The following is a 24,926-nucleotide window of genomic DNA, read 5'->3' as shown; positions in this document are numbered from 1 at the left end:
CATGGCATCAGGATTAGAGGAAGACTCATTAACAACTTGCAGTATGCAGAGGACACAGCCGTGCTTGCTGAAAGTGAAGAGAGCTTGAAGCACTTACTGATGATCAAGATCAAAGACTACAGTCTTCAGTGTGGATTACACCTCAACCTGGAGAAAACAAAAATCCTCACAACTGGACCAATAAGCAACATCATGATAAAAGAAAAGATTGATGTTGTCAAGGATTTCGTTTTACTTGGATCCACAGTCAACACCCATAGAAGCAGCAGTCAAGAAATTAAGCAACATATTGCATTGGGCAGATGTGCTGCAAAAGACCTCTTTAAAGTGTTGAAAAGCAAAGGTATCACTTCGGGGACTAAGGTGAGCCTGACCCAAGCCATGGTCTTTTCAGTTGGCTCATATGCATATGAAAGCTGGATGATGAATAACGAAGACCAAAGAAGAATTGGTGCCTTCGAATTATGGTGTTTGTGAAGAATATTGAATATACCATGGACTGCCAAAAGAATGAACAAATCTATCTTGAAAGAAGTACGGCCAGGATGCTCCTTAGAAGCATGGTTGGTGAGACTTTGTCTCACGTACTTTGGACATATTATCAGGAGGTACCAGTCCCTACAGAGGGACATCATGCTTGGTAAAGTAGAGGGCCAGTGGAAAAGAGGAAGAACCTGGACTAGATGGATTGATCCATTGGCAGCAACAATGGGCTCGAATATAGAAGCAATTGTGAGGATGGCGCAGGACTGGGCAGTGTTTCGTTCTTTTGTACATAGGGTTGCTATGAATCAGAACTGACTCCACAGCACCTAACAACAGCAACAACAGGGCGTACACCTAGAAATGATAATAAAAAACCAAAAAACAAGCCCATTGCCTTCGAGTCAATTCTGACTCATGGCAACCCTATAAATGGCAATAGTCTATGTATATTTTCAACTTTACTAGGTAATATGACAGTTTTCTTAGCGTATGAGAGTTTTCATCCTGTTGCCAGCACTTTGTATTGTTAGATATTTTTCATTTTTGCGTTTTGTTATCTGTCTAATGGTATTTGGTTGTGAGTTTAATTTGAAATTGCCTATTTCAAAAGTTGAGCGCTTTTTTATGTTTATTGGCCTTTCAGGTTTTCCTTTTTTGTGAAATGCCTGTTTTCTTTTGTTCATTTTTCTATTGGATTAATGTCTTTTAATTAATTTGTTTAAGTTATTTATGTATTTTGAACACTATTTCTTGTTGTAAATGGATTGCAAATGTCTTTTACTCCATGGCTTTTCTTTTTGTTCTTTTTATGGTATCTTTTGATAAAAAAAAAAATAAATAAGCAGGTCTTAATTTTAACATTAGTGCTTTTTGTGTCTTGCCTAAGAACTCTTTCCTACCTTACTGTCATCAAGGCGATCACCTATCTTGTTTTCTAAAAGCTTTATTGTTTTACCTTTCACATTTAGGTCATTAAGCCACCCAGAATTTTTTTTTTGGAACGGTGCGAGGTAGATGTTCAATTTTATGTTTTTTTTTTTTCATGTGGAAAGCCAGTAGTTCTAGTACCATTTATTAAAAAGACTGTCCTTTCTTTACTCCAATGAAGTGCCACCTCTGTCATAAATCAAAGAGCTGCTGGCATTTTTGCTTTTTCCTGAGGACTGGTGAATGGCTCCAGGTAAAAGCAACAGTGAGGTCCCAGACCTGTTGCAGGTTAGTGTGAGGAGGGGAAGATGGAGTGAGGGGTTTATGTCCTACAAAATCTCTGGCTTCAGATTTGTTCCCTACCTTTTTCCTATAGTTCCTTCATTCCCTGCTGTCACCAATTCTCTCATTTGGATAAAGGACACTTACAGTCTGCTCCTGGGATCAGCACTGTCACTATTACCATCACCTGGGATCTTGGGAGAAATACAAGCTAAAGCTCTACTAAATCAGAATCTCTTGAAATGGGAGCAAGAATCTGTGTTTTATCAAGCTCTGTAAGTGATTCTTATACATGCTAAAGTTTGGGAGTCACTGCTCCAGGCCAGCCAACCACCCAGGGAGTAGAAGTGGCTTAGATCTCCCTACCCCCACCCGCTGTTCTTGGGCTGGTAAATGCTTCATTATCTTATCAGGTCCTTGGTACTATTAAGAAGATATTTTCTGTATTTAGACCTGTCTTCTTGTTATTGTTGGCTTTAGAGAGGGGGTACCCTGAACCACTTATTCTATCATTATTGGAAGTGGTGGCTCCAACAATTGTCCGTTATCATAATTTAACACTACGACAGTTGGTCAGAATAGAAACCAACCTTAACCAAAGAAAGGTGCTTGAGGGTGAGTTAATTTTATAACTAGTCAGTTTATAAGTGAATATTTTTATATTATGACTACTTTGCCTTAAGCAAGTTACACAGCAATATAGTATAATCCTGCTTATGTAAAAAATATAACTTTATTCTTATAAATACATCAAAAGAGGTCTGGCAGTGATAGTTGCACAACATTGTGAAAGTAATTAATGCCAATGAATTGTACACTTAAAAATGGTTAAAATGGCAAATTGTATGTTACATATATTTTACCACAATAAATTAAAAATTTTTAAGATAATGAAGTAAGCACAAACAAAAAATCTACAGTAAAGTAAAAAAGATAAAAATAATAGATGAAAAATTGGCATGGACATTGAAATCTATAAATAAAACTGGAGTGTGGAAAAAAGGGGTCTGGAGACACACTTCATAATGTTTTAAACAGTAGTTATATCAGCAAAGAAAGGTGGGTGTGGGAGAATGATTGGGCTTTTTTTTTTTTTTTTTTTTTTTACCTCTATGCCTCTGTTATTTGACTTTTTTTAATAGCAGTACATTATTTTTATATTAAATATTTTTTTATTTAGGGAAAATGGTCTAAGGAAAGTATTTCCTTTTGGTAGCCACCAGAAAAAAAGTTAAATACATATACATTGTCCTTAGATGTTTCTGGCCTTTTTTCATCAAACTGTAATTTTAGAGTCACTGCTAGAGGAAGATTTTAGAAGTTTCTGTATAAACTAGGAACAGGTTAGTTTTGCTAACCTGAAAAATAGTATAACCCGTTGTTGTCAAGTTGATTCCAACTCATAGTGACCCCATAGGATGGAGCAGAACTGCACTATAGGTTTCTAAGACTAATCTTCACCGAAACATTTGCACATCTTTCTCCAGCAGAGTGACTGTTGGATTTGAACCACCGACCTTTCAGTAGCAGCCAAACTCTTAACATTGTTGCCATCAGTGCTCCTTGAAAAAATAGAAGAGGCAATGTAATTTTTAAATGAAGGTTAAAAAGAAACTCCTATGAGTTTTCTGAAGAGTGTATGTACCATTTGCCTTTTAATCTAAACCATAACTTAGGCTGGATTCCCTCAAGCAAACCCTGAGGCAAGGATTAGAGTACTAGTAGTTTCTTTGAGAGGTGATCTCAGGAGGCACACATTAAGGAGTGCAGAACTGACAGGGAAAGGAAAGAAACCAATACGAAGTGTGTAAATGAGCAGATTCATTTCTGCCGGGGACCCCTGTAAAACAGTGTAGGACATGCACTGGAGTATTCCTGCTGGAAAAATGAGAAAGCTGTGGTAATTGTCAACTAATTTCCATCGGTCATTGGTTGAGGGTTGCTCCTAGCGATGTTTGCTCCCTGGCACATGATGTCTCTGTGGACTGAGCACAGCTCTTAGGCAAAGTTATATATACTTAAAGTAAGAAGCCATCAGGAAGTACTGGATGGATGAGCATGAAGGGTATGTGGGCAGGAAACCAGTAGCCTCTGCTGCACTGTGTATCTGTTCATCCAGTATACATTTAAAATTTTTGTTTTAATCTTTCCATTTATTTTTAGTTGTTTTTTCAGATCACTTTTTGGTTTAATTTGGTTGAGTTAGTATCCCCATAAACTCATTATTACCAGCCTCGAATAGGCCCTCAACAGTATCCAGCTTTCTTATTTGTCCTTTTAGTCTTTGCTACAACTGCTTCAGTTCTTCCCTACTGTCTTGAAACCTCTAATTTTTGCCCATTCCATACTTTCATCCACCCTTACCCCCAGCAAATGACCTTGCCTCCTACTTCATACATACCAAAAAACTGAATCCATTTGCCATTGAGTTGATTCTGACTCCTAGCGACCCTATAGGACAGAGTAGAACTGCTTCATAGGGTTTCCAAGGAGTGCCTGGTAGATTTGAACTGCCAACCTTTTGGTTAGTAGCCAAACTCTTAACCACTACACCACCAGGGTTTCCACTTCATACATACATGCATGCATACATACATACATAAATAAATACATACATACATGGATGCCATTGGACATAGGAGTTCTCTTAATTTTCCACTTGCCAAATCTAAGTCTACTAATACCGCTTTACTCCTCCTTTCTGTGGCCAGTTGTTGCACAGATTCTTTGGATCTTATCTCCCTTACTCTTCAGAAACCTTACACTGTTAGTCATTTTTTTTTTCTTAATAGCTGTATCGAGATACAATTTATGTACTATAAAGTGTACCATTTTAAAGTATACAATTCAGTGGGTTTTAGTATATTCACAAAGTTTTGTTTCCAGCACCATTAATCCCTGCTTTCTTGTTTATTCAACTTGTACCTCTCAAACTATATTGTTTTTATCATTTAAAGATGGCTTTTTTATCTTAAAAAAAAAAAAAAAAACTCTTCCTAAATACCGCACCCCTCCCCCTTCAACTACCATATTTTCTCTTTCTACTTTCATAAAAACTACCATATTTTCTCTTTCTACTTTCATAAAAACTACCATATTTTCTCTTTCCTCTTAAAAGAATTATTATATTTATTGTCTCCATTTTTTTCCACCTCCTTAATAACTCAGTCTGTTCTAGTCTTGTATGGTTTGTATGTGCATCACACCCAAAAAGCTTCACCAACATATCAGTGACTCTTACATTGTAAATTCCAGAGGACGTTTTCAGACATCTCGATTTGTCAGCAATGTTGAACTCTGTTGGATCATCGCTTGAAATGCTCTTCCCTTGGACTCTGTGACTAAACTCCCCTGGTTTACTTGCCACTCCTCTATGAATTCCTTAGTCTCTTTTGCAGACTCATCCTCTTGTACTATTAAATATTGGCAATACTTAAAGTTGAGTCTTGGGCCCTCTTCTGTTCTCACTCTAAAGTCTCTCCCTATGTAATCTCATCCATGTCCACAGTTATAATTACTATCTAAATATAAATGACTCCCAGATTTGTAAGTCTAGCTTGAACTGTCTTCTGTGCTCCAGACCAGTATGTTTAATTTCTGACTTGACATCTCTTGGGTTTCTCAAAAACATGAAAGTTAACACATCTAAAACCAAACTCAGAGTATTCCCCCCGCAAACCTGGTTCTCTTTTAGTGTTCATAGCTCAGTGAAATGTACCACTTTCTGTTCAAGTATGAGGCAAGGAAACTTTGACCCGCTTTCATTTCTCATGTCTAGTCCATCACTGAGTTTTGTCAATATCTGCATATAAGTGTACAGTCACCCCTTATATCTGCAGGGGATTGGTCCCAGGAGCCGCACAGATATCAAAATCTTTAGATGCTCAAGTCCGTTATATAAAATGACAATACTATTTTTATACGCACATCCTCCTGTATGCTTTAAATCATCTCTAGATTACTCATAATACCTAATACTATGTAAATAGTTGTTATACTGTGTTATTTAGGGGATAATGACAAGAAATAAAAGTCTGTACATATTCAGTACAGATAAAACTATCATAGGCCTAACTACGTAGTATACATCAGACATGAGGTGAACAATGCTCAAACAACGAGTGCTGGAGAGAGGCTGAGGATCTATGAGATTGTGAGAGGATTCAGGGTATGCCTACATGTCACTTTTTATTTTTTCTTTTTCCCCAGAATGTTTTGATCTGTGATTGGTTGAATCCATGGAATCAGAACCTGCAGATTCGGAGGGCTGACAGTATAATAGCATACCTTTTTTTTTTTTTTTGCTGTAGAGAAAATCTCAAATCCCCACTTTTTACTTCTTTGCCACTTATGTTATGACACCAGCTGCACATGCAGCACTTCTTCCTCTGACCATAACTCCTTGGAGCCAGGTCAGATCTCACAAGTTAGTGGACACAGCCCTCCAACCCGCCAGATCAGTCCAAGACCTCAGCCACAAGCTGGCGAGTCCACATGATACCCTCACTTCTGACCTGCAGGCTACAAATTTGGATGCCAACTGTAAGCTCAAGGGTCCCCAGCCTCTTCACTCCTGACACTACTCCCTTGGGTTCAGTAATTCACTAGAATGACTCACAGAATGTAAATATAAGTATACAGGAAAATTGAGTTGAAAATGATGGAGAAGTAACTCATTGCCATTGAGTCGATTCCGACTCATAGCGACCCTACAGGACAGAGTAAAACTGCCCCACAGGGTTTCCAAGGAGCACCTGGTAGATTTGAACTACCGACCTTTTGGTTAGCAGCCGTAGCACTTAACCACTATGAATAGATGGTGCAAACCCTAACACACACACAAAAGTTGACATAGTATACTACCATCAAAGTTGATTTTAAAGAAGTTGAAAAGGGGTGATATTTTGTAATGTTAAAATGTCAGTCTCTTGGGAGGATAGAATAGTTTTGTCTAATAGTATGTGTCTAATAAAACAATCTCAAAATATATAAATCAAAAACAGAACTAAAAGGAAAGAAAACAAGTTTACAATCATGGTAGAAGATCTTAACTCAATTTTAGTAAAAATATAGAAGATTTAAACAACTCAGTTAAAGAACTTGACCTTATTGACATAAAGATAGAACGCTGCACCCAACAACTACAGAACATACGTTCTTTTCAAGCTCAAATGGAATGTTTACAAAAATTGACCAATACGGTTTACCATAAAGCAAATGAACAAATTTCAAATGATTAATGTTGTAAAGAATATGCTGTCTGACCACTGTGGAATTAAAATTCACAATCAGCAATGAAAAGATTACTAGAAAATTTCTAAATGTTTGGATATTAAGTGGTATACTTCTAAAAGATCTTGTGTTTCAAAGAAGAAATCATGATAAAAAATATTTTTAATCCAATGGTTATGAAAATACAAGATATCAAAATTTGTTGTTGTCTTTTCTGATGTATACACTTAAGTTCTGTAAATGTATGACCTTAAATGTATAAATCTGAAAATAAGAAAAGGTAAAATCAAAGATCTCATAGTATCCATCTGAAGAAGTTAAAAAGAAGAAAAGTAATAAGAACCCAGAGTAAGTAAATACAAGAAAATAATAAAGATAAGAGGAGAAATTCACAAAGAAGAAATGTTATAAAAGGGCCAAAAAGGCCAGAATTTGATTCTTGGAAAAAGCAATAAAAATTGATAAATTCTTAGCAAGGCTGGTGAAGAAAAAAAGAGAGAAGCATAAAACCTACATCAGGAATGAAAAAAGGAGTATTACTACAGACCCTACAGACATTAATAGGTAAAAAGAGGTTCATGGATTTCCTGTGTGGGGCAAGTGGTTGACACGCTCTGCTGCTAACTGACAGCTTGGAGGTTTCAGTTCACCTTGTGGTACCTCAGAAGAAAGGCCTGGCAATCTAATTCTGAAAAGTCAGCCTTGAAAACCCCAGGAGCACAGTTCTGTTCTAGCACACATGGGATCAGAGTCGACTCATTGGCAACTGGGTTTGTTTTTTCTTTAAAGAGGATATTATACACAATTTATGGCAATAGTTTTAAAAACTGTTTGAAATGGACACATTTCTGAAGACCATTTAACAAAAGTAATATAAAAAGAAATAAAAAATCTGAATTTAGTAGTGGGTGGTAGTCTTGGGGGTTCCTCTAGTCTCTACTGGTCTAGTAAATCTGACCATTTTTTAAGAATTTGAGTTTTGCTCTATACTTCTCTCCCAGTCTATCCGGGATCATCTGTTGTGTTCCTAGTCAGAATGGTTAGTAGTGGTAACTGGGCACCATGTAGTTTTACTGGTCTTAGAATAGATGAGGCCGTGGTTCATGTAGGCAGTTAGTCCTGTAGACTAGTTTCTTCTTTGAGTCTTTGGTTTCCTTCGTTCTCTTTTGCACCAGGCAAGTTCTAGAGACCTGTAGTTGTATCTTAGGTGGCTGCTCGCAAGCTTGTAAGACCTTAGATGCTACTTACCAAACTAGGATGTAGAACATAAACTTTTTGGAGTATGTTGTGCCAGTTGACCTAGTTGTTCCATGAGACTGTGGTCCTAAGCCTTCAAACCCAGTAAACCAATCCCATGAGGTGTTTGGTTATGTTTGGGAGGTATCCGTGACTGGGCACCCTGTGTGCTTTATTATATATTTGAATGTATGTGCAGCACACACAAACGCGCATATGCGTATGCCTACAGGTATACCTGTGCATATACATGTGTGTATAATGTAATGATTTTATAAAGCTGCAGAGATTAAGATAGTCAAGAATAGACAGCAAGGATAGACAAATTGACTAATGGAATAGAATACATATACAGTTTGATTTGTGGTAAAAATGGCGCTGCAGAACAACAGGGAAAGGAATGCTGTTTTCAAAAATTAGTGCTAGATCAATTTGATATCTTTATGGAAGAGAAAGTGAATCCTGATCCACCTCACACTGTACGCAAAAATAAAGTTTATATAGAATAAAAAATGAAGTGAAGCTGTTACAGAATAAAACTTCTGTAAGATAACATAGGAGAATATCTTCATGACTTTGGAATGGACAAATAGGATACAAAAAACAGTAATCATGAAGGAAAAGATTTTAAGATTGGACTGTAATAAAATTAGGACTTCTGTTAACCGAGAGCAAAGATAAGCCACAGAGTAAGAGAAGATATTTGCAATATCTGACAAAAAACTTGTGTTCAGAATATGTAAACTTCTATAAATAAATCAGAAAAAGACAACCAAGTAGAAAAATGGGCAAAAGACTTGAAGAGGCACTTTACAAAAGAAGAAATCCCTCATTAATTATTTAAGGAAATACAAATTCAAACTACAGTGAGATACCACACATCATAATGAATAAAATTAAAAATGACAATACCAAGTGTTGGGAAGAATGTGTAGCAAATGGAATTCTCATACAGTGCTAATAGGATGTAAACTAGTACATATACTTTTGAAGACTGATAGGCAGTATATACTGAGTTTTGGTATATGCATGACCTATGACCGAGCAATGCCAGTCTTAACTGTACACTCAAGAAATGTATGTGTGAATTTACCAAAAGACATGGACAAGAATGTTTATTACAGCTTTGTTTGTAATAACCTTAAAGTATAAACAACCTAAACTTCTATCAACAGTATAATGGATAAATTGTGGGAAATTCCTAAAACGGAATATTATACAGCCAAAGATAAAACCATAAACACACATACACACTACTACTGCATGTAATAACATGGATGAAGTTCAAAATCAATGGTGAGCAAAAGAAGCCAGAAACAAAGTAGTATAGATTCTGTGATTCCATTTCTGTAAGTTTTATTAACTGGCAAAGCTATGAGTCGGAATCGACTCGACGGCACTGGGCACTACGTGGGATCATCTTCTGCCATAAGCTGATATGTCTCCAGTTAGGGTTTTTATTTTCCTACTTTGTGTCTCCAGTTTGGATTTTTATTTTCCCACTTTGGATTTGGTTTTCTTAAAAAAAATCTTTCTTAGTTCATCAGCTCTCTTGACGTCTCATCCATTTTTTTTTTTCTATTCTTACTGCTGTATGCTCCTGTTTCATAGATGCTGCTTTTTCATTTTACCAAGTATACCAAATAATTCTTCTCTTTTCTAGATCGTTTTTTTAAGATGTTATCTTCCTTTATAACTCTCCTTATTTAGTAACTTTTTAATTAAAATCAGATTGATTTGTGGGCTTTTCTTTTCTCCCTTAGTCCTTCCTTGAACATGGTGAAATCCATTCACACTTAACTTTCAGGAATCAGGGACAATTGCCTTCTTTTCTTTAGTAATGGTCTCTTTCTCTGCCCAGATCTAAGCTTCAATAATAGATTGCCCTTTACAGTTGCCTCTTTATAGCAGGCAGGGGCCAGGAGCATTGCAGTTATTAAAATGTTCTCACTACCTGCTTCAGGCAATCACATGACTGAAAACTCACAACCCCAACATACGTTCTGCCCTGGTCATTGCTAGAGTTAACCTGTTGTCTTAAATCTTGGGACAACACAGAGCCTGCCGAACGTTGTTACAAGCTGTCTTAGTTCTCTCCCTTACTGCCTGATTCTTTTCAGGGAGCTTCAGTCACTGATGCACGTAGAAAGATAGTAATTAGAATATTACAGTGGGGGTCTATTCCATGAGAGAAAGCCTAGTTTTTCTTTGATTTTGGGTATTTAAAAGGGGTGTTCTGAGCTGGGGGAGTTGGATGAAGCTGTATTAGTGAACTTCTAGCTAGAGGCCTTGCCCATCATTCTCTTGGTCTAAGTGAATTGTTGGCTGTCTGTTAAAGCCACCCAGCAAGCATAGGTCACCTCATGTGGGTAAGTGTCAGCATCAGGCCTTAGGGTAGCTGGTTCAGCTAGAGGGAAAAACATCAAGCTTGGAAGCTATAATTATAGAATACAAGTGAGTCATCTTGATAAATTGACGAATTTATCCATTTAGCCATCAAATTTTAGAATTACAGATGGTGGACAGAGAATAGATGAAGTCTCTTTGTTCTCCCACTCACTTCATGAATATACCTTTTCTTTTTCCTTATTATAAAAGTGATATTTATTTGTTAAAAAATTATACATATATATATTTTTAAGCATAAAGGAAAAGTCTGGAATCTAAAGATTTTATTACTAACATTTTGGTGAGGTATCTATCTGGTTTCATTATTTTGAGTGTATCTATTTTATGTAATTTCAAAACCACAAATGGATTGTGCATTTTACTATAAATAATTATAGTTAATATCTGTCGAGTATTTACTGTGTGCCTGGAACTTTCCAGTTGTTGTACGTGTATTTTCTCATTTAATCATCACATGCCAAATTGGTATTATTATTATCCCCATTTTACAGAAACAAACTTAAGGAGGTTAAGTAACTTTCCCTAAGTTACACAACTAGAAATTGGCAGAGCTAGGACTTGAACTCAAATTTATTTGACACCAAAATCCATATTCAAAACCTTATTACATTGTTCTGAACCTACTTTTTTTTACTTAGCAATGCATTTTGGCCATTTTTCCATGCAAATGTGTGCCCAGATCTATCTTGTCTTGATGGATAAAAAGTGTCCTGTTGTACAAACGTCCCATAATACATTAGTAAATCCCTAGTTAGTGGCTTGTTAGGTTGTCTCTAATCTATACCTCTCTTCTTGTGCCAGTGTCACACTGTTCTAATTACTGTAGTTTTATGGTTTATTTTGTTATGTAGTAAGGCATGTACATATTTTTCTCTTTAAACTTTTTAAATTCTCAAACAGTTCATTCTTTTAGAATAACGATATATTCAATTATGTTCCCCAATGTCCCTGTTATGATTTTGACTGAAATTGTATTAGATGCATATTATAATGAGTAGAATTTGTAGTAGCACAGTATTTGATCGGGATAGATGAACTTTGAGTGCAGTCTGACTGAAGTAAGTTTTGGGTCAGTGTCTCTGGACCTCTGGTCTGGGAGTCCATGAACCCAGAACAGTTACCTAATTGGCTGTTGTTGAGGCATCTAAGTATTGACACAGAGTCATTCACTATAGAACTATAGTTCTTGGAATTTTGGGTCATGGATCCCTTTGAAAAGCATGTTGAAAGATATGTGCCATCATCCCCAAAAGACTCAAATTTCAGGTGTGTTAGGGAACCCTGCTGTGGGAACCGAAGAATACCAAAATAGAAAACTCTACTAAGCAGTCTAGGAAACAAAATTTATACTGGATTATCATGTTATTGTATGCAAAGAAAAATATATTCGTGATACATGGGTTGATGATATGTTGTTATACTCATAACAAAAATCAGAATATTGATTTTTTCTGATGACCTTGGAATGATAATAAGGATTTAAGATTGTCTAGGCTCTGGGGTTTTTTTAGGCTAAACAAGTAGCTGTTAGAAAGGCAGTAAAGAAGACAAACAGGCCAGGGTGATCGGGCTAAGCATGAACTTTCAAGTCACTTAAACCTGCATTTGAATCTCAGCTCTGCCACTTATAGGCAAGTCACACAATCTCCCTGAGTCTGAATATATGATAACTTGCTATTAACAATGACAATAATAATGAAATACATAAAGAAAAGAGAACATTTCTAAAGTTAAGTGTGAGCCATCATTAAGAGTCAAAGCAGAAGACATGTATTCAAGGTAAGTTTGGATCAAGTTTATTTGCAGTTAAACAGCAGTTGTTCAGCAAAATCTAGTTCTTGTAGAATACTAAGACCAGACGCCTGAGTTGATATTTCACTAAGAAAGCCATTGTTGATGATAACCTTCAAAAATTTGAAAAAAAGCACTATTGAACAGTTATTCAAATTGGAGAAGATGTATATGTGCTTTCAGGAGATTTAAAGCACCCAAGAGAATTATTGCTGTTTTGTAATATCACTGGTATTTAACCTTACAACAATAACAATAACTAACAATGGCAACAACTCACATTTACTGAGAACTTACTGTGTGTCAAGAACTGTGCTAAACATTTTATATGCATTATCTCTTTGATCTTCACAACTTTCAGGAGGTAGATAACACCATCATCTGCATTTTATCAATGAATAAGCCACAGACCTGTTAAGTAGTAGACCTAGGATGTATTCCCACATTTAAATATTAAGCTCTTCTCCCTGGATTTAGTCAACTCATATCACTGCAGTTTAACCAAAAAGTTCAAATGACCAGGAATTTTTGCACGATCTCTGTCATACACAGAGATTTATTTTGAAAAGGAGGAATTCAACTTATCAGTTTAATACTACTCCTACATCTGTACTTTTATATAATGATAGTTAAGAAATATAAAATCCTGAAGTAAGTTATGATACATCAAGAATTATTTGGGTTTTTTTTTGTATTCTAATTTGTTAAAAGTGTATATGTATTAGTTTTTTTTTAATAATTTTTATTGTGCTTTAAGTGAAAGCTTACAAATCAAGTCAGTCTCTCACACGTAAACTTATATACACTTTACTACATACTCCCATTTACTCTCCCCCTAATGAAGCAGCCCGCGCCCTCCTTCCAGTCTCTCCTTTCGTGACCGTTTTTCCAGTTTCTAACCCTCTCTACCCTCCCATCTCCCCTCCAGACAGGAGATGCCAACACAGTCTCAAGTGTCCACCTGATACAAGTAGCTCACTCCTCATCAGCATCTCTCTCCAGCCCATTGTCCAGTCCATTCCATGTCTGATAAGTTGTCTTCGGGAATGGTTCCTATCTTGGGCCAACAGAAGGTTTGGGGACCATGACCGCCGGGATTCTTCTAGTCTTAGTCAGACCATTAAGTCTGGTCTTTTTATGACAATTTGGGGTCTGCATCCCACTGTTCACCTGCTCCCTCAGGGGTTCTCTGTTGTGCTCCCTGTCAGGGCAGTCATCGGTTGTGGCCAGGCACCATCTAGTTCTTCTGGTCTCAGGATGATGTAAGTCTCTAGTTCATGTGGCCCTGTCTGTCTCTTGGGCTCATAATTATCTTGTGACCTTGGTGTTCTTCATTCTCCTTTGCTCCAGGTGGGTTGAGACCAATTGATGCATCTTAGATGGCCGCTTGTTAGCATTTAAGACCCCAGATGCCACTCTTCAAAGTGGGATGCAGAATGTTTTCTTAATAGAATTTATTTTGCCAATTGACTTAGATGTCCCCTGAAGCCATAGTCCCCAAACCCCTGCCCTTGCTCCGCTGACCTTCAAAGCATTCAGTTTATCCAGAAAACTTCTTTGCTTTTGGTCCAGTCCAGTTGAGCTGACCTTCCCTGTATTGAGTATTGTCCTTCCCTTCACCTAAAGTAGTTCTTATCTACTGTCTTGTATTAGATTATTTTTTAGTTATCCAGATTCAGTGAACTGGAACCTTTTATTATTCTAACCATTAATATATGTTTACACATAGAAGCATAAGAAAAAGAAATGTGGTCAACCCATGAAGTATTATACACAAATAAGTTCAGATGTTTTCTTTTAACTGTTTAGAAGTTTATCAGAGTAAGGAACAAAGGAATAAACCATGATCTTTTAATTTTTTGGTAACATTAAAATTAATATTTAAAAGAGCACATTACAGCTATACCGTATAGTGATCATTTATATAAAATCTTACCTGAGGGCAGTAAAACTGACATGTTTTATAAAACTAAGGTATCTTTTCTTGGCCATGAAATCTTCTGTGGAATAACTAAGAGAGCTTTGAGTGAAAATACAGTATTTTAAGCTTTGAAATATTTTTACTTTTAATTGTTCAAAAACTTGGTTATAAAGACTTGAATGTGGCTTTAAGGAATATATTGCTTGAGAACTTTAATTATGAGCCAATTCTATTTAACTAAAATTTGAGTGCTCCTAATTTGTAATGTAACATATTGATGTAAGAAAAAAAATGCAATGTCAAAGAGCTTCTATTATAGGATTCCTATGTCTGAAGTAATGGTGTAGTTAATTTAAAATGAAAGAAAAATATAAAAATTCCTTCACTAGTGATCAGTATTTTTTGAGTCCCTTTGGTTTTGTAAAAATATTTATAGTTACAGAAGTGTTTTATACTTTTTATAGGATTAAAATTTAATTCTCTTTCTTATTTTTGGTTTGGCTTTCTTTTGTCTTTTCTTTCTTTAATTGAAAAAACTAACGGAACCAAATGTAAGATGGTACCACTGTTTTCTCCTCCTTTTGTGTAATCTTGTTGCGTGTTTCCACATAAGCTGTTCTGGCCACTCATCATAGTAACCAGCTGGGCCATTTCACCTGCTGGAGCCATTAAAGAGGACTCTCTCCCCCTAGATTAATCCCCTCCGACATTAGTTTTTTGCACTGACAACTGGAGCAGGCATTCAGAATTTGCAGGTGGCCAGTGTGACGCACATAATTGCCTACAATTTTAGGCAATGAATAAAAATGGTCTACATTACTTGTCAAAGGTTGTATATGCAGTGCCAAGTGAGATCTATGGGAAGCCTTTTAGGGTTTAAAGAACAGTTAATAGCAAGGCTGCACAGGGCTTTTTTAATCATAATGCATTTGTAATATAGCACTTTGATCTTCTCCTTGTAGGAAATGGTGTTACATTAGCCACTTTTAAACATTTATGAGTGAAATTCAGTTATAGAAGAGTAAAAGTGATTATTCTTAAGCAGAATATGTTAGATTTCATTAAAAGTTTTCAGCTTGCCCCTTCCTTGTTAAGATCTGTGGGAAGTCCTTTTCCTAGAGGGTTCCAAATCAGGACCTAAGGATATAGGGCTTTTTCCTTATTTTTCCTTTTGGTAATGGCAAGATTTGGAAGGAAGGTATACTAAATATTGAGGTAGTTTATACAAGTGGATGTTCATAGAAGAATAACTGATTTATGGTAAAGGAAAATACATGGATGAAAATCTAAGAAATCACTAATTGTATACTGCAATAAATTTTGAGAAATGCATATTTAAAACATATCCATAAATTATCTTTAACAAAAAAACAGATGACTCTCAAATGCACTTCTTCTGGAAGAGCTAAATTTGACCTTTCAGACCCTAGAGCCTTTTATTAACACCTGCCTGTAAGGAGAACCTTGCCACAGGCAGCTTTTAGATTCAGAACCACAAAACTGATGAGGACAGGCTTGAAGGGTTCAGTTTGTGTCACTTGCTGTTTGCCGTTTCCATTTCACAGATGATTAATCTTTCTGTGAAGAAAGGCCAGAGAAACAAAGCGCATTGGGCTCTTCCTGTGGTTACTCCTTCTGAATGCACACTAGCTTGCTAACTAAAAGGCCTTTAGATTTCCAGCAGAGAGAGATGTTCTGAAAGTGAATGCAGCTGGTTGGAGGTCACCAGTGCAGGGCTCTTGCCATTGTGTAATGGAGGCTTTGGCAGGTTGAGGGGGGGATTGGTAGAAGTGGGCAGGGAGAAGGTGTTGGCAAAAAATTAATTTAGAATAAAAAGGGTTTGGGCCAGTTGATTTAATATTTTGAAGTGTAGATCATCAATAATAGGCTCCATTTCATCTAGTTTGTTTTTGTTTTTAAGGAAAAAAATGTAATTCAGTCTCTTTCCACTATCTCTTTTCCCATTTTATAATAGCATGTTTATCTTAAATGTGTCATTGCTAACTGGATCACATTGAAATATTATTAACTCTTGTATTTAGTCTTTGGTGTGATTGAATTATCTTCAGATTTTTAAAAGCCTTACTGAATTTGCTAGTATCGTTATTTTATATGTTAAAATTTTAATGCCACAATAATGTTTCACTTATATTTGCTTTTTAATAAGATATTGAAAGTAGTAATCTGTGTGACTTAGTTCCCTTTTCATTACAAATATTGACTTTATTTTGAGGATTCGAGAACTTTTAATTTTAGTATTTAAATGCTTAGTGTTCGTCATCTTGTATTTATTTTTTTCTCAATTGTGTAGGACATAATGTGCAAAGTCAAATCCTGGGTTGTAGATCAAAAGAAACCTGTTCGCTTCTATCATGATTGGAATGACAAAGAGGTAAGTTATAAATATCGTGCCATGTATTATTGCCTTTGATTTCTTAGAGAACAAAATAGAGTTGTCATTATTTTACACTTATCATTCTATCTTGTTAAACTTTATTTCTGTCAATGATTGCTTATTCCCAGGTTTGATTTTTTTTTTTCCTTTTCTCCCTTACTCCTGATATTTAATAACAACTAACCTTCTTGAAAACAAGAATTTTGAAAATGCCTTCTTGCTTAAAAAAGTTTACTTTCAAATTATTCAACAGTTTACTCAACTTTTAAAAAGGATTCTGTCTCTATCTTTCACTTTAGATTGAAGTGTTGAATAAACACTTATTTCTGACTTCAAAACCAATGGTCTACTTAGTTAATCTCTCTGAAAAAGACTACATTAGAAAGAAAAACAAATGGTAAGTTTTTCTTCCCCAGATGTACCCAGACACATCATATGTATACACACACGTACACACACACATATGTAGTTAATGCTGTTTGATTTTAACATTTTTTTCCACATTATTAAAAAGTTTAAAATGGATAAGAAAACGAACGTTGCCTGGTGTTTACATTCAAAGATGAATCTCCTAATTGATTTACATTGAGAGAACTAAAAAAAAAAGAAAAAAAAGCTTAATTACATTAGGTAATATGGCTTATTGAATCGTACATATTTACTTTTCAAATTTAGGTTTATTAGACGTTATCGTTTATTTCTTTTGCAAAATGAGGATAAGCCTAATTGGAGCTGTAAAACTTTTTAAGCTAGGAATTTCTAGCAGTGTTTATATTACATGTGATTTTTAAAGTATATGCTTGATTGTATCTGGATATAAATGTTAAAATCGAGATTGAATGCTTAAAAAAAAAAACCTGTGAAGAATAAAGACTAGGTATCTGTTTCAAGTCCATTAAAAATGTGCAAAGGAAATAACTATGCATTCATGTATTGATTGTCATTTTTGACATGTAACAAAAATGTACATGGTTTGCTTTCTTTCATTAGTAACTTCAAAAAAATCATATATCCCTGTATGTGTGGGCAGGTACACATTTGGCATAGTACTCACTTTAACTTGCATCACTGATCTCTCAATATTTTATACTATTTAGCCGTACGAACAAATCAAAACTATCCAAAGCAAAATATCTGAATTCTCCGAAAATATATTGTCGGTTTCTCCCTGTACTTCATTAAGTACTTAGATGCACATGGTTTCAATTTTCCATTAAAAATTCTCATTTCCATATGATATCAAAGAGTGAGAAGGCTTTAAACTGAAAAATAAACATTCATAGACTGGAAGCCAAAACAATAATTAATGTCAGATGGTTAACTCCAATAAATCATTAGAATAAATTCTGTGAAATTACTACATCTAAAACTGCCCTGTTGATATTACTATAAGACATTTTGTGTTCCTGATGAGAAGCTGAATTTAGCCTCTTTATTGCTAATGTTCTAGAAAGCATAAACTTAACATAAAAATTTAGTTCAGACTGGTCAGTATCCTCCAGCAGGTAATTAACTTTAAAACAGTCAGTTCTGTCATGTTTCAAATTCTTATAAATTTGATGATAAATGTGTTAAAAATTGTTACCTTTCAGAAGGAATTTAAAATTTTATTATTTGACCTCAGCTAATAAATCTCATTGTAGTATGAATGGTGAGATTTCCTAAGGCTCCATGAAATAATACAGACATCAAAGTTTACATGAAAAGGGATGAGTCAGTTTCCTTGCCCAAAGGGGCTTCTCACACCTGTATTTGGATGATTACAGGTAGAACTCCCTGGCTCTAATTGTATAGTAAATACCATTTCCCAGGCCCTAATGGTAGACAAACTGCTTGGGAGACGCCAGTCTGTGATTTAGCTGTCGCCAGACACCCCATGTTTTTTGTGAGACCAGTTGAGATGATGATATGGTTATAGCCAATTGAAAGTAAACTCTTGCCTAAATAGCAAATTTTAATTTATAAAAGTGTAGAGGTATGATGTGATCCCATTTTATAAAACTAAGTTTTAATAGATTTTATGTATAACTAATAATCTGGTTTGGGGTTGGTATATGTGTTTGTGTTTTGTTTTTTTTTTTGGCTGGGCAGTGGGAGGTATCTAGATCTTGTGGAAGTTAGTGTAATTGTAACTGAAAGATCAAAGACTGGGTAACTGAGTGATGTTCCAGAAGAGAATTTACCACATAGCCATTTTCTGTACAGTTTCTGCCGCCTGCTGTTCCTATTTTCCCTCAAGCTAGCCATTGACTACCCCCCGTGCATCCCTGCTCATAAAAAATGATTGAGGAAGTATTTGTCATGTATTTATGAGTGGGAAACATTGCGTGATACGGAATGGCATCTACTGGAGCCAGAAAGATTGCCATTTTCGTTTCAGTCAGCCACTCTGCTACAGCTTTAAAACCTCAGTTTATGCAACATAGCCTTTGTATCAAAGTACAGGATAAATTTTCATTATGAAGGATAGGAACACTAGGTTTTATCATTTATAATACTGCAAGCAGATGTAAATAGTTTAAATACATTTAACTACTAAATCTTTTTAATTTGTGTAAGCTTTTTGGGGGGAGGAGGGTGTAATGTTTTAAAATCTAAGTTCTATTTGCACTAGTTGCTTCTTTCCCAAAAGAAAAAGTTTTTGTTTTTTTAAGGTTAGCATGTAATGTTACTGTAGCAAATTAAGACTCATGCAGGAAGAAGTAATAAATATTTTCATGTCTCTTAGATCTAGAAAACTATTTTAAATGGCCAGAAAAGAGGAAGAGAGGCTTCTGATTTTGGCCACAAGAGAAAGCCTGAAACTATCTTTATTTTAGTGGGTCACCATTTCAGAAGTAACAGACATTTTAATTATTAGTTAAAGTTCACTTTAAACTTAAATGCTAACATGTTATTTTTCAACTGTAGAAAAGAAGGAAATATTTTGAAAGATACATGTATTGTGTTATTGAATATAGGTATATTGACCTTCTGAAAGATGTAATCACTGGAATGGCTCCAAGCATCTACTGACTGGTTTTAACCATGTTGAAATAGTCATTTGGTTGATTTATGATTAAGACCTAGCCCCTGAAGAGAAGCTGACATGGCAGCTGTGTGTTAGAGTTGTGCTGTGATCAGATGACAGTAATCAAGGTATTGTAAGGAGAAGCCACAGAAACCTTTTCTTTAAATTATTATTACAAATTGCTGTTCCTTAAATGAATAAAACTATTTAGAAGTTGTTTGTTTATTTGTAGGTGCTAATGATTTTTGAACACTTGAGGATTTCATTTTCTAAAACTGATTAGTTGCTACTTATAACTAAGATTATACTATATGCAATATTAATCTTCATTTGAGATCGCCTACTGAGTCATGGTGTCAAGCAGGTACAGGACATTAGAACTGTCAAACCATTGCTTAATTAGGGGTTTAAATTTCAATCTTTGCACCTTTGCTGCTCTGTTAGTAGTACATGCCATCCAATTATGCTATCGGGAACAAACTAATTTTAGATATTTCTTACATGTACATAGCTACCAATTATGTTTCATTTTTGTGCTCTCTTGTCCCTACCTTTCCTAAAACTGTCGATGAAAGATAATTATATTTTATTATTTATTATTCTACATGTCTACATTCAACTGGGAAATATAACTAAAATTTAAAATATTCAGGCTTATCTGTACACACACACAAACAGACACACACATTTACATATTCCCTGGTGGGCTTGTAGTCACTTGACATCATCTTTTGGCTAATATTATGTAAGAGTCAATTAATGTGAGTGGTGAAGCTGATTCAAGATTGGTAGACAAATATGTGGTAAGTCTTTTAAGCTATTGTATAATCAAAGGCAGGCAGTATGTCAAGTTCACCAAATGAACTTTAAATAGAAAATTTTTTTTTTATTCTTTCTGCTTTTGTTAGTTTTTCACATAGTTTTTCACAACTAAAACTAGTCTGGGGATACTGTACATTATATACTTGGCTAGGGAGAAAATCATGGAATACATCCAGTATTTTCTTGGATCTCTTGAACTGCCTATTAACAACTACAGCTACTGTTTCTCAACAACTGTACATATAAGGCGAAGTATGTTCATTTTTGACATACAATTTTGTATGTCTGTGTGTATATACATGCAAACATACACATGTATCTATACATATAAACTGTTTTAAGAGATCATCGTCTTCTGACAAGATGATACATTTAAGTTAGAAATTTTACCACAGATCTGCTGTTTTGGAAATACCAAATTGCTAAACATTTGATTTACATGAAACAAATAAAATGGGAATGATTAATTATTCTTAAATAAATTATTCATTTTAGTTCAAGAGGCTTCCCAGCTACATTTGAAATTAGGTTCAATTTATATAAACACTGTTCAGGAACATACCCTATTATGTAAAGTGAGATCCACATGCATAAGATTTTTTTTTTTTTAATGTTTCATTTTTATCATCCACTTTTTTTTTACTAGCCTGGTCAAGTGAAAGCCCCACAATATTCATTCAAGTTTTCTTTGGGGTTATGCTTTTCCATTTTCATCTTCTATTTTTATCACTTGTGGTTCATATAGCTTGGGAGGATTATTGTTTTAGCTTCATCCTGAAGTACCTAGCATTATGATGGTTATTAGAATACATTTTTCTGAGTGTGCTCCTACCTATTTGAAATCAAAGTGTGATGTTGGTATGTTTAACATATGAGACTTTTTTAGCTAAATTAATTTTTACAAGTTATAATTTGAAATGCTTTTCATAGATTAAAGACTTCTTAATGGTGGTACCTTTACGAGGGCTGGTGCTTGCTTATTTGCCCTTTTGATGGATGGGAAAGAGTGATAGGACAGGTCAAGGGTTTCTGGAGATCTAAACGTAGGATCGATTAAATCAGTGAGCTGATTTATTCTTGATTTCACTGAACTAAATTATAAATGAATTCAAAAAAATATTTTAAGACCCCTTCCCCATTTTATAGTTCTTGTTTCTGCTACTGAATGATTTCTCAATTATTTGCTTTTTTTGTTTATATTTTGACAAGGTTTCAAAACAGTGTCTATACACTATGAATTAGGATTTCAAATAATGGTCAGCTAATGAACTTTGTTGAATCGATTATTTCTTACTTTCTCTGGTCAGAATCTTAGAGTAAAAAACTAAATATACTAAGGAAAAATGATCTTTTTATTGTAAGAGATAGAAAGCTGAAAGAAGTGGGGGGAGCATTTTCTTTGCCCACTCAGGGATCTTTTTTTCTTCACACGTGCTTTTTGCATTTGAATATATTTGTACATGTAATAATAATTGGGAGTTTCTGGTTTTCATTAAATGACTTTTGCCTACTCCTCCAGCAATTTCATATTAATTTATCAAGAGGTACTAGTGCCCTAGATTGCTTAGTCATAATGAAACAAAACCACACTTCTGGTCCTTCTAATGAAAAAGGTGATTCTAGTAGGAAGCACATCTTTTTTATATGAACATACTCCTATTGACCCACAATAAATGTGTATTAGGTATTTATCCAGGCCCGTTTGAGTTTATGCCCAGTATTATTTATAACTAATGATTTCTATTTACAAAATGGTTCACTGAATTTAGGAAAGTAATACATTTGAAAGAGTAGTTGTAATCTTCATTAGCACAATCTGCTGACTCATAATTTGTGCAGGATATAATTTATCAAATATGTCAGAACTCTCATCTTTTTAAGCTAGCTAAAGAATTTTGCTCCGTGTAATAGGGAAACATTTTATATATGTCTTTTCTAGCTTCAAGAGACTAAAAGGTTTAAGCTCTTTTAAAAAATAAATGTTCCTCAGGATTATCTCATGTGAAATTGAAGAGTATACCCCCCATACATGCACATGTATATTCTAGGAAACGAAAGACAGAGTTTCGTTTATAGCCATTCAGTGTTCTCCAAATCATGAATGATCCATGTACACAAAGAATTGTCCTGACTCTCTACCCCACTAACTTGGGTAAATGATTCAGGGACTACCTTATTAAAAATCTATATCCCAGAGATTCAGGACCTTTGAGTCAGATTTTGTTCTCTAAAATTGAGTTCAGATAAGCTACACTCATAGAATGGGAGTTTTGACTAGTAGTTGGTAGAAGTAGAGGAGAATTTTGAAGTCTGGAGCTCTTAGGACTTTTGGGAGATAAAACCTTGTGAAGGTTTTAGAATGGAGCCTCTAGCAGTGTGTAGACACTGAATGACAGTGTTTCCTGAGAGAAGGCTATAGAAAAAGAAAAGAGAAGAGAGCCAGTTGGGGTGATTTCAGTATTTTGTCTAATATTTTCTGCTTTTACAAGATATTAAAGAGGAGTATAATTTTCTCTGCCCTTCTCCCCTGCGCCATGTTTTCCCCACTCACAAGATCTAACTTTGGAATTAATATTATAGTTCACCTACTTTATGAGTTAAGTAAGATTTTTGTAGCCCGGAGTCAGAATTGACTTGACAGCAATGGCTTTGGCTTTTTTGGCTGATGGTACACTAATTAAGCACTTGACAGCTAACTGACCCATTGGTGTTTGAACCCACCCACTTACTCTGCGGGAGAAAGACCTGGAAATCTATTTCCATAAAGGTTACAGCTAATGATCTCTAAAAGTCTACATGTTACTGTGAAAACTCAACAACAAAAAGACAATCCAGTTAAAAAATGGGCAAAGGATATGAACAGGCACTTCACTAAAGAAGACGTTCAGGTAGCTAACAGATACGTGAGGAAATGCTCATGATCATTAGCCATTAGGGAAAGGCAAATCAAAACTACAATAAGATTGCATCTCACTCTAACAAGACTGGTATTAATCCAAAAAACACAGAGTAATAAATGTTGGAGAGGTTGTGGAGAGACTGGAACACTTAGACTTTGCTGGTGGGAATGTAAAATGGTACAACCACTTTGGAAATCGATTTGGCACTTCCTCAAGAAGCTAGAAATAGAACTACAACACGATCCAGCAATCCCACTCCTTGGAATATATCCTAGAGAAATAAGAGCCATCATGTGAACAGATACGTGCACACCCATGTTCATTGCAGCACTGTTTACGATAGCAAAAAGGTGCAAGCAACCAAGGTGCCCATCAATGGATGAATGGATAAATAAATCATGGTATATTCACACAATGGAATACTGTGCATCCATAAAGAAGAATGATGAATCTGTGAAACATTTCATCACATGGAGGAACCTGGACGGCATTATGCTGAGTGAAATTAGTCAGTTGCAAAAGGACAAATATTGTATAAGACTGCTATTATAAGAACTCAGGGAATAGTCTAAGCAGAGAAGAAAATATTCTTTGATGGTTATGAGAGTGGGGAGGGAGAGAGGAAGGGAGAGGAGTATTCACTAATTAGATAGTAGACAAGAATAATTTAGGTGAAGGGATGGACAACACACAATACAGGAGAGGTCAGCACAACTGGTCTATACCAAAAGCAAAGAAGTTACCTGAATAAACCGAACACTTCACAGGGCAGTGTGGCAGGGGTTTGGGGACCATGGTTTCAGGGGACATCTAGGTCAATTGGCATAATACAAACTATTAAGAAAGCATTCTGCATCCCATTTTGGAGAGTGGTGTCTGGGTCTTAAATGTTAGCGAACGGCCATCTAAGATGCACCAATTAATGTCAACCCACCTGGAGCAAAGGAGAGTGAAGAACACCAGAGACACAAGGTAAGTGTGAGCCCAAGAGTCAGAATGGGCCACATAAACCAGAGACTACATCAGCCTGAGACCAGAAGAACTAGATGGTGCCCAACTTCAACCAATAACTGCCATGACAGGGAGCACAACAGAGAACCCCTGAGGGAGCAGGAGAGCAGTGGGTTGCAGACTTCAAATTCTCATAAAAAGACCAGACTTAATGGTCTGACTGAGACCAGGGGGATTCCGGAGGTCATGGTCCCCAGACCTTCTGTTAGCTCAAGACAGGAACCATTCCCGAAGCTAACTCGTCAGACCGGGATTGGACTGGACAACAACATAGAAAATGATACTGGTGAGGAGTGGGCTTCTTGGATCAAGTAGACACATGAGACTATCTGGGCAGCTACTGTCTGGAGGGGAGATGTGAAGGTCGAGGGAGACAGAAGTTGGCTGAATGGACATGGAAACAGGGTGGAGAGAAAGAATGTGCTGTCTCATTAGGGGGAGAGCAACTACGAGTATATAGCAAGGTGTATATAAGGGTTTGTATTAGAGACTGACTTGATTTGT

The 24,926-nt window shown here is 35.7% G+C and overlaps 1 protein-coding gene across 2 annotated transcripts in view; it reads left to right on the top strand.

The window, feature by feature from the left end:
• OLA1 (Obg like ATPase 1) overlaps nt 1-24,926 on the top strand; it is a 188,312-nt gene that overhangs the window by 114,386 nt on the left and 49,000 nt on the right. For both annotated transcript variants that reach the window (XM_049887471.1, XM_049887472.1), the window contains 2 exons: nt 16,596-16,676; nt 16,979-17,076. In XM_049887471.1, coding sequence (XP_049743428.1) covers nt 16,596-16,676; nt 16,979-17,076 — 179 coding nt within the window. The remainder of the gene's footprint in view (nt 1-16,595; nt 16,677-16,978; nt 17,077-24,926) is intronic.

This window comes from Elephas maximus, chromosome 6 (assembly GCF_024166365.1).
Source record: "Elephas maximus indicus isolate mEleMax1 chromosome 6, mEleMax1 primary haplotype, whole genome shotgun sequence".
NCBI classification, from domain to species: domain Eukaryota; kingdom Metazoa; phylum Chordata; class Mammalia; order Proboscidea; family Elephantidae; genus Elephas; species Elephas maximus.
The sequence above is the reverse complement of the archived record's forward strand: the minus strand, read 5'-3'. Positions and strand labels throughout refer to the sequence as shown.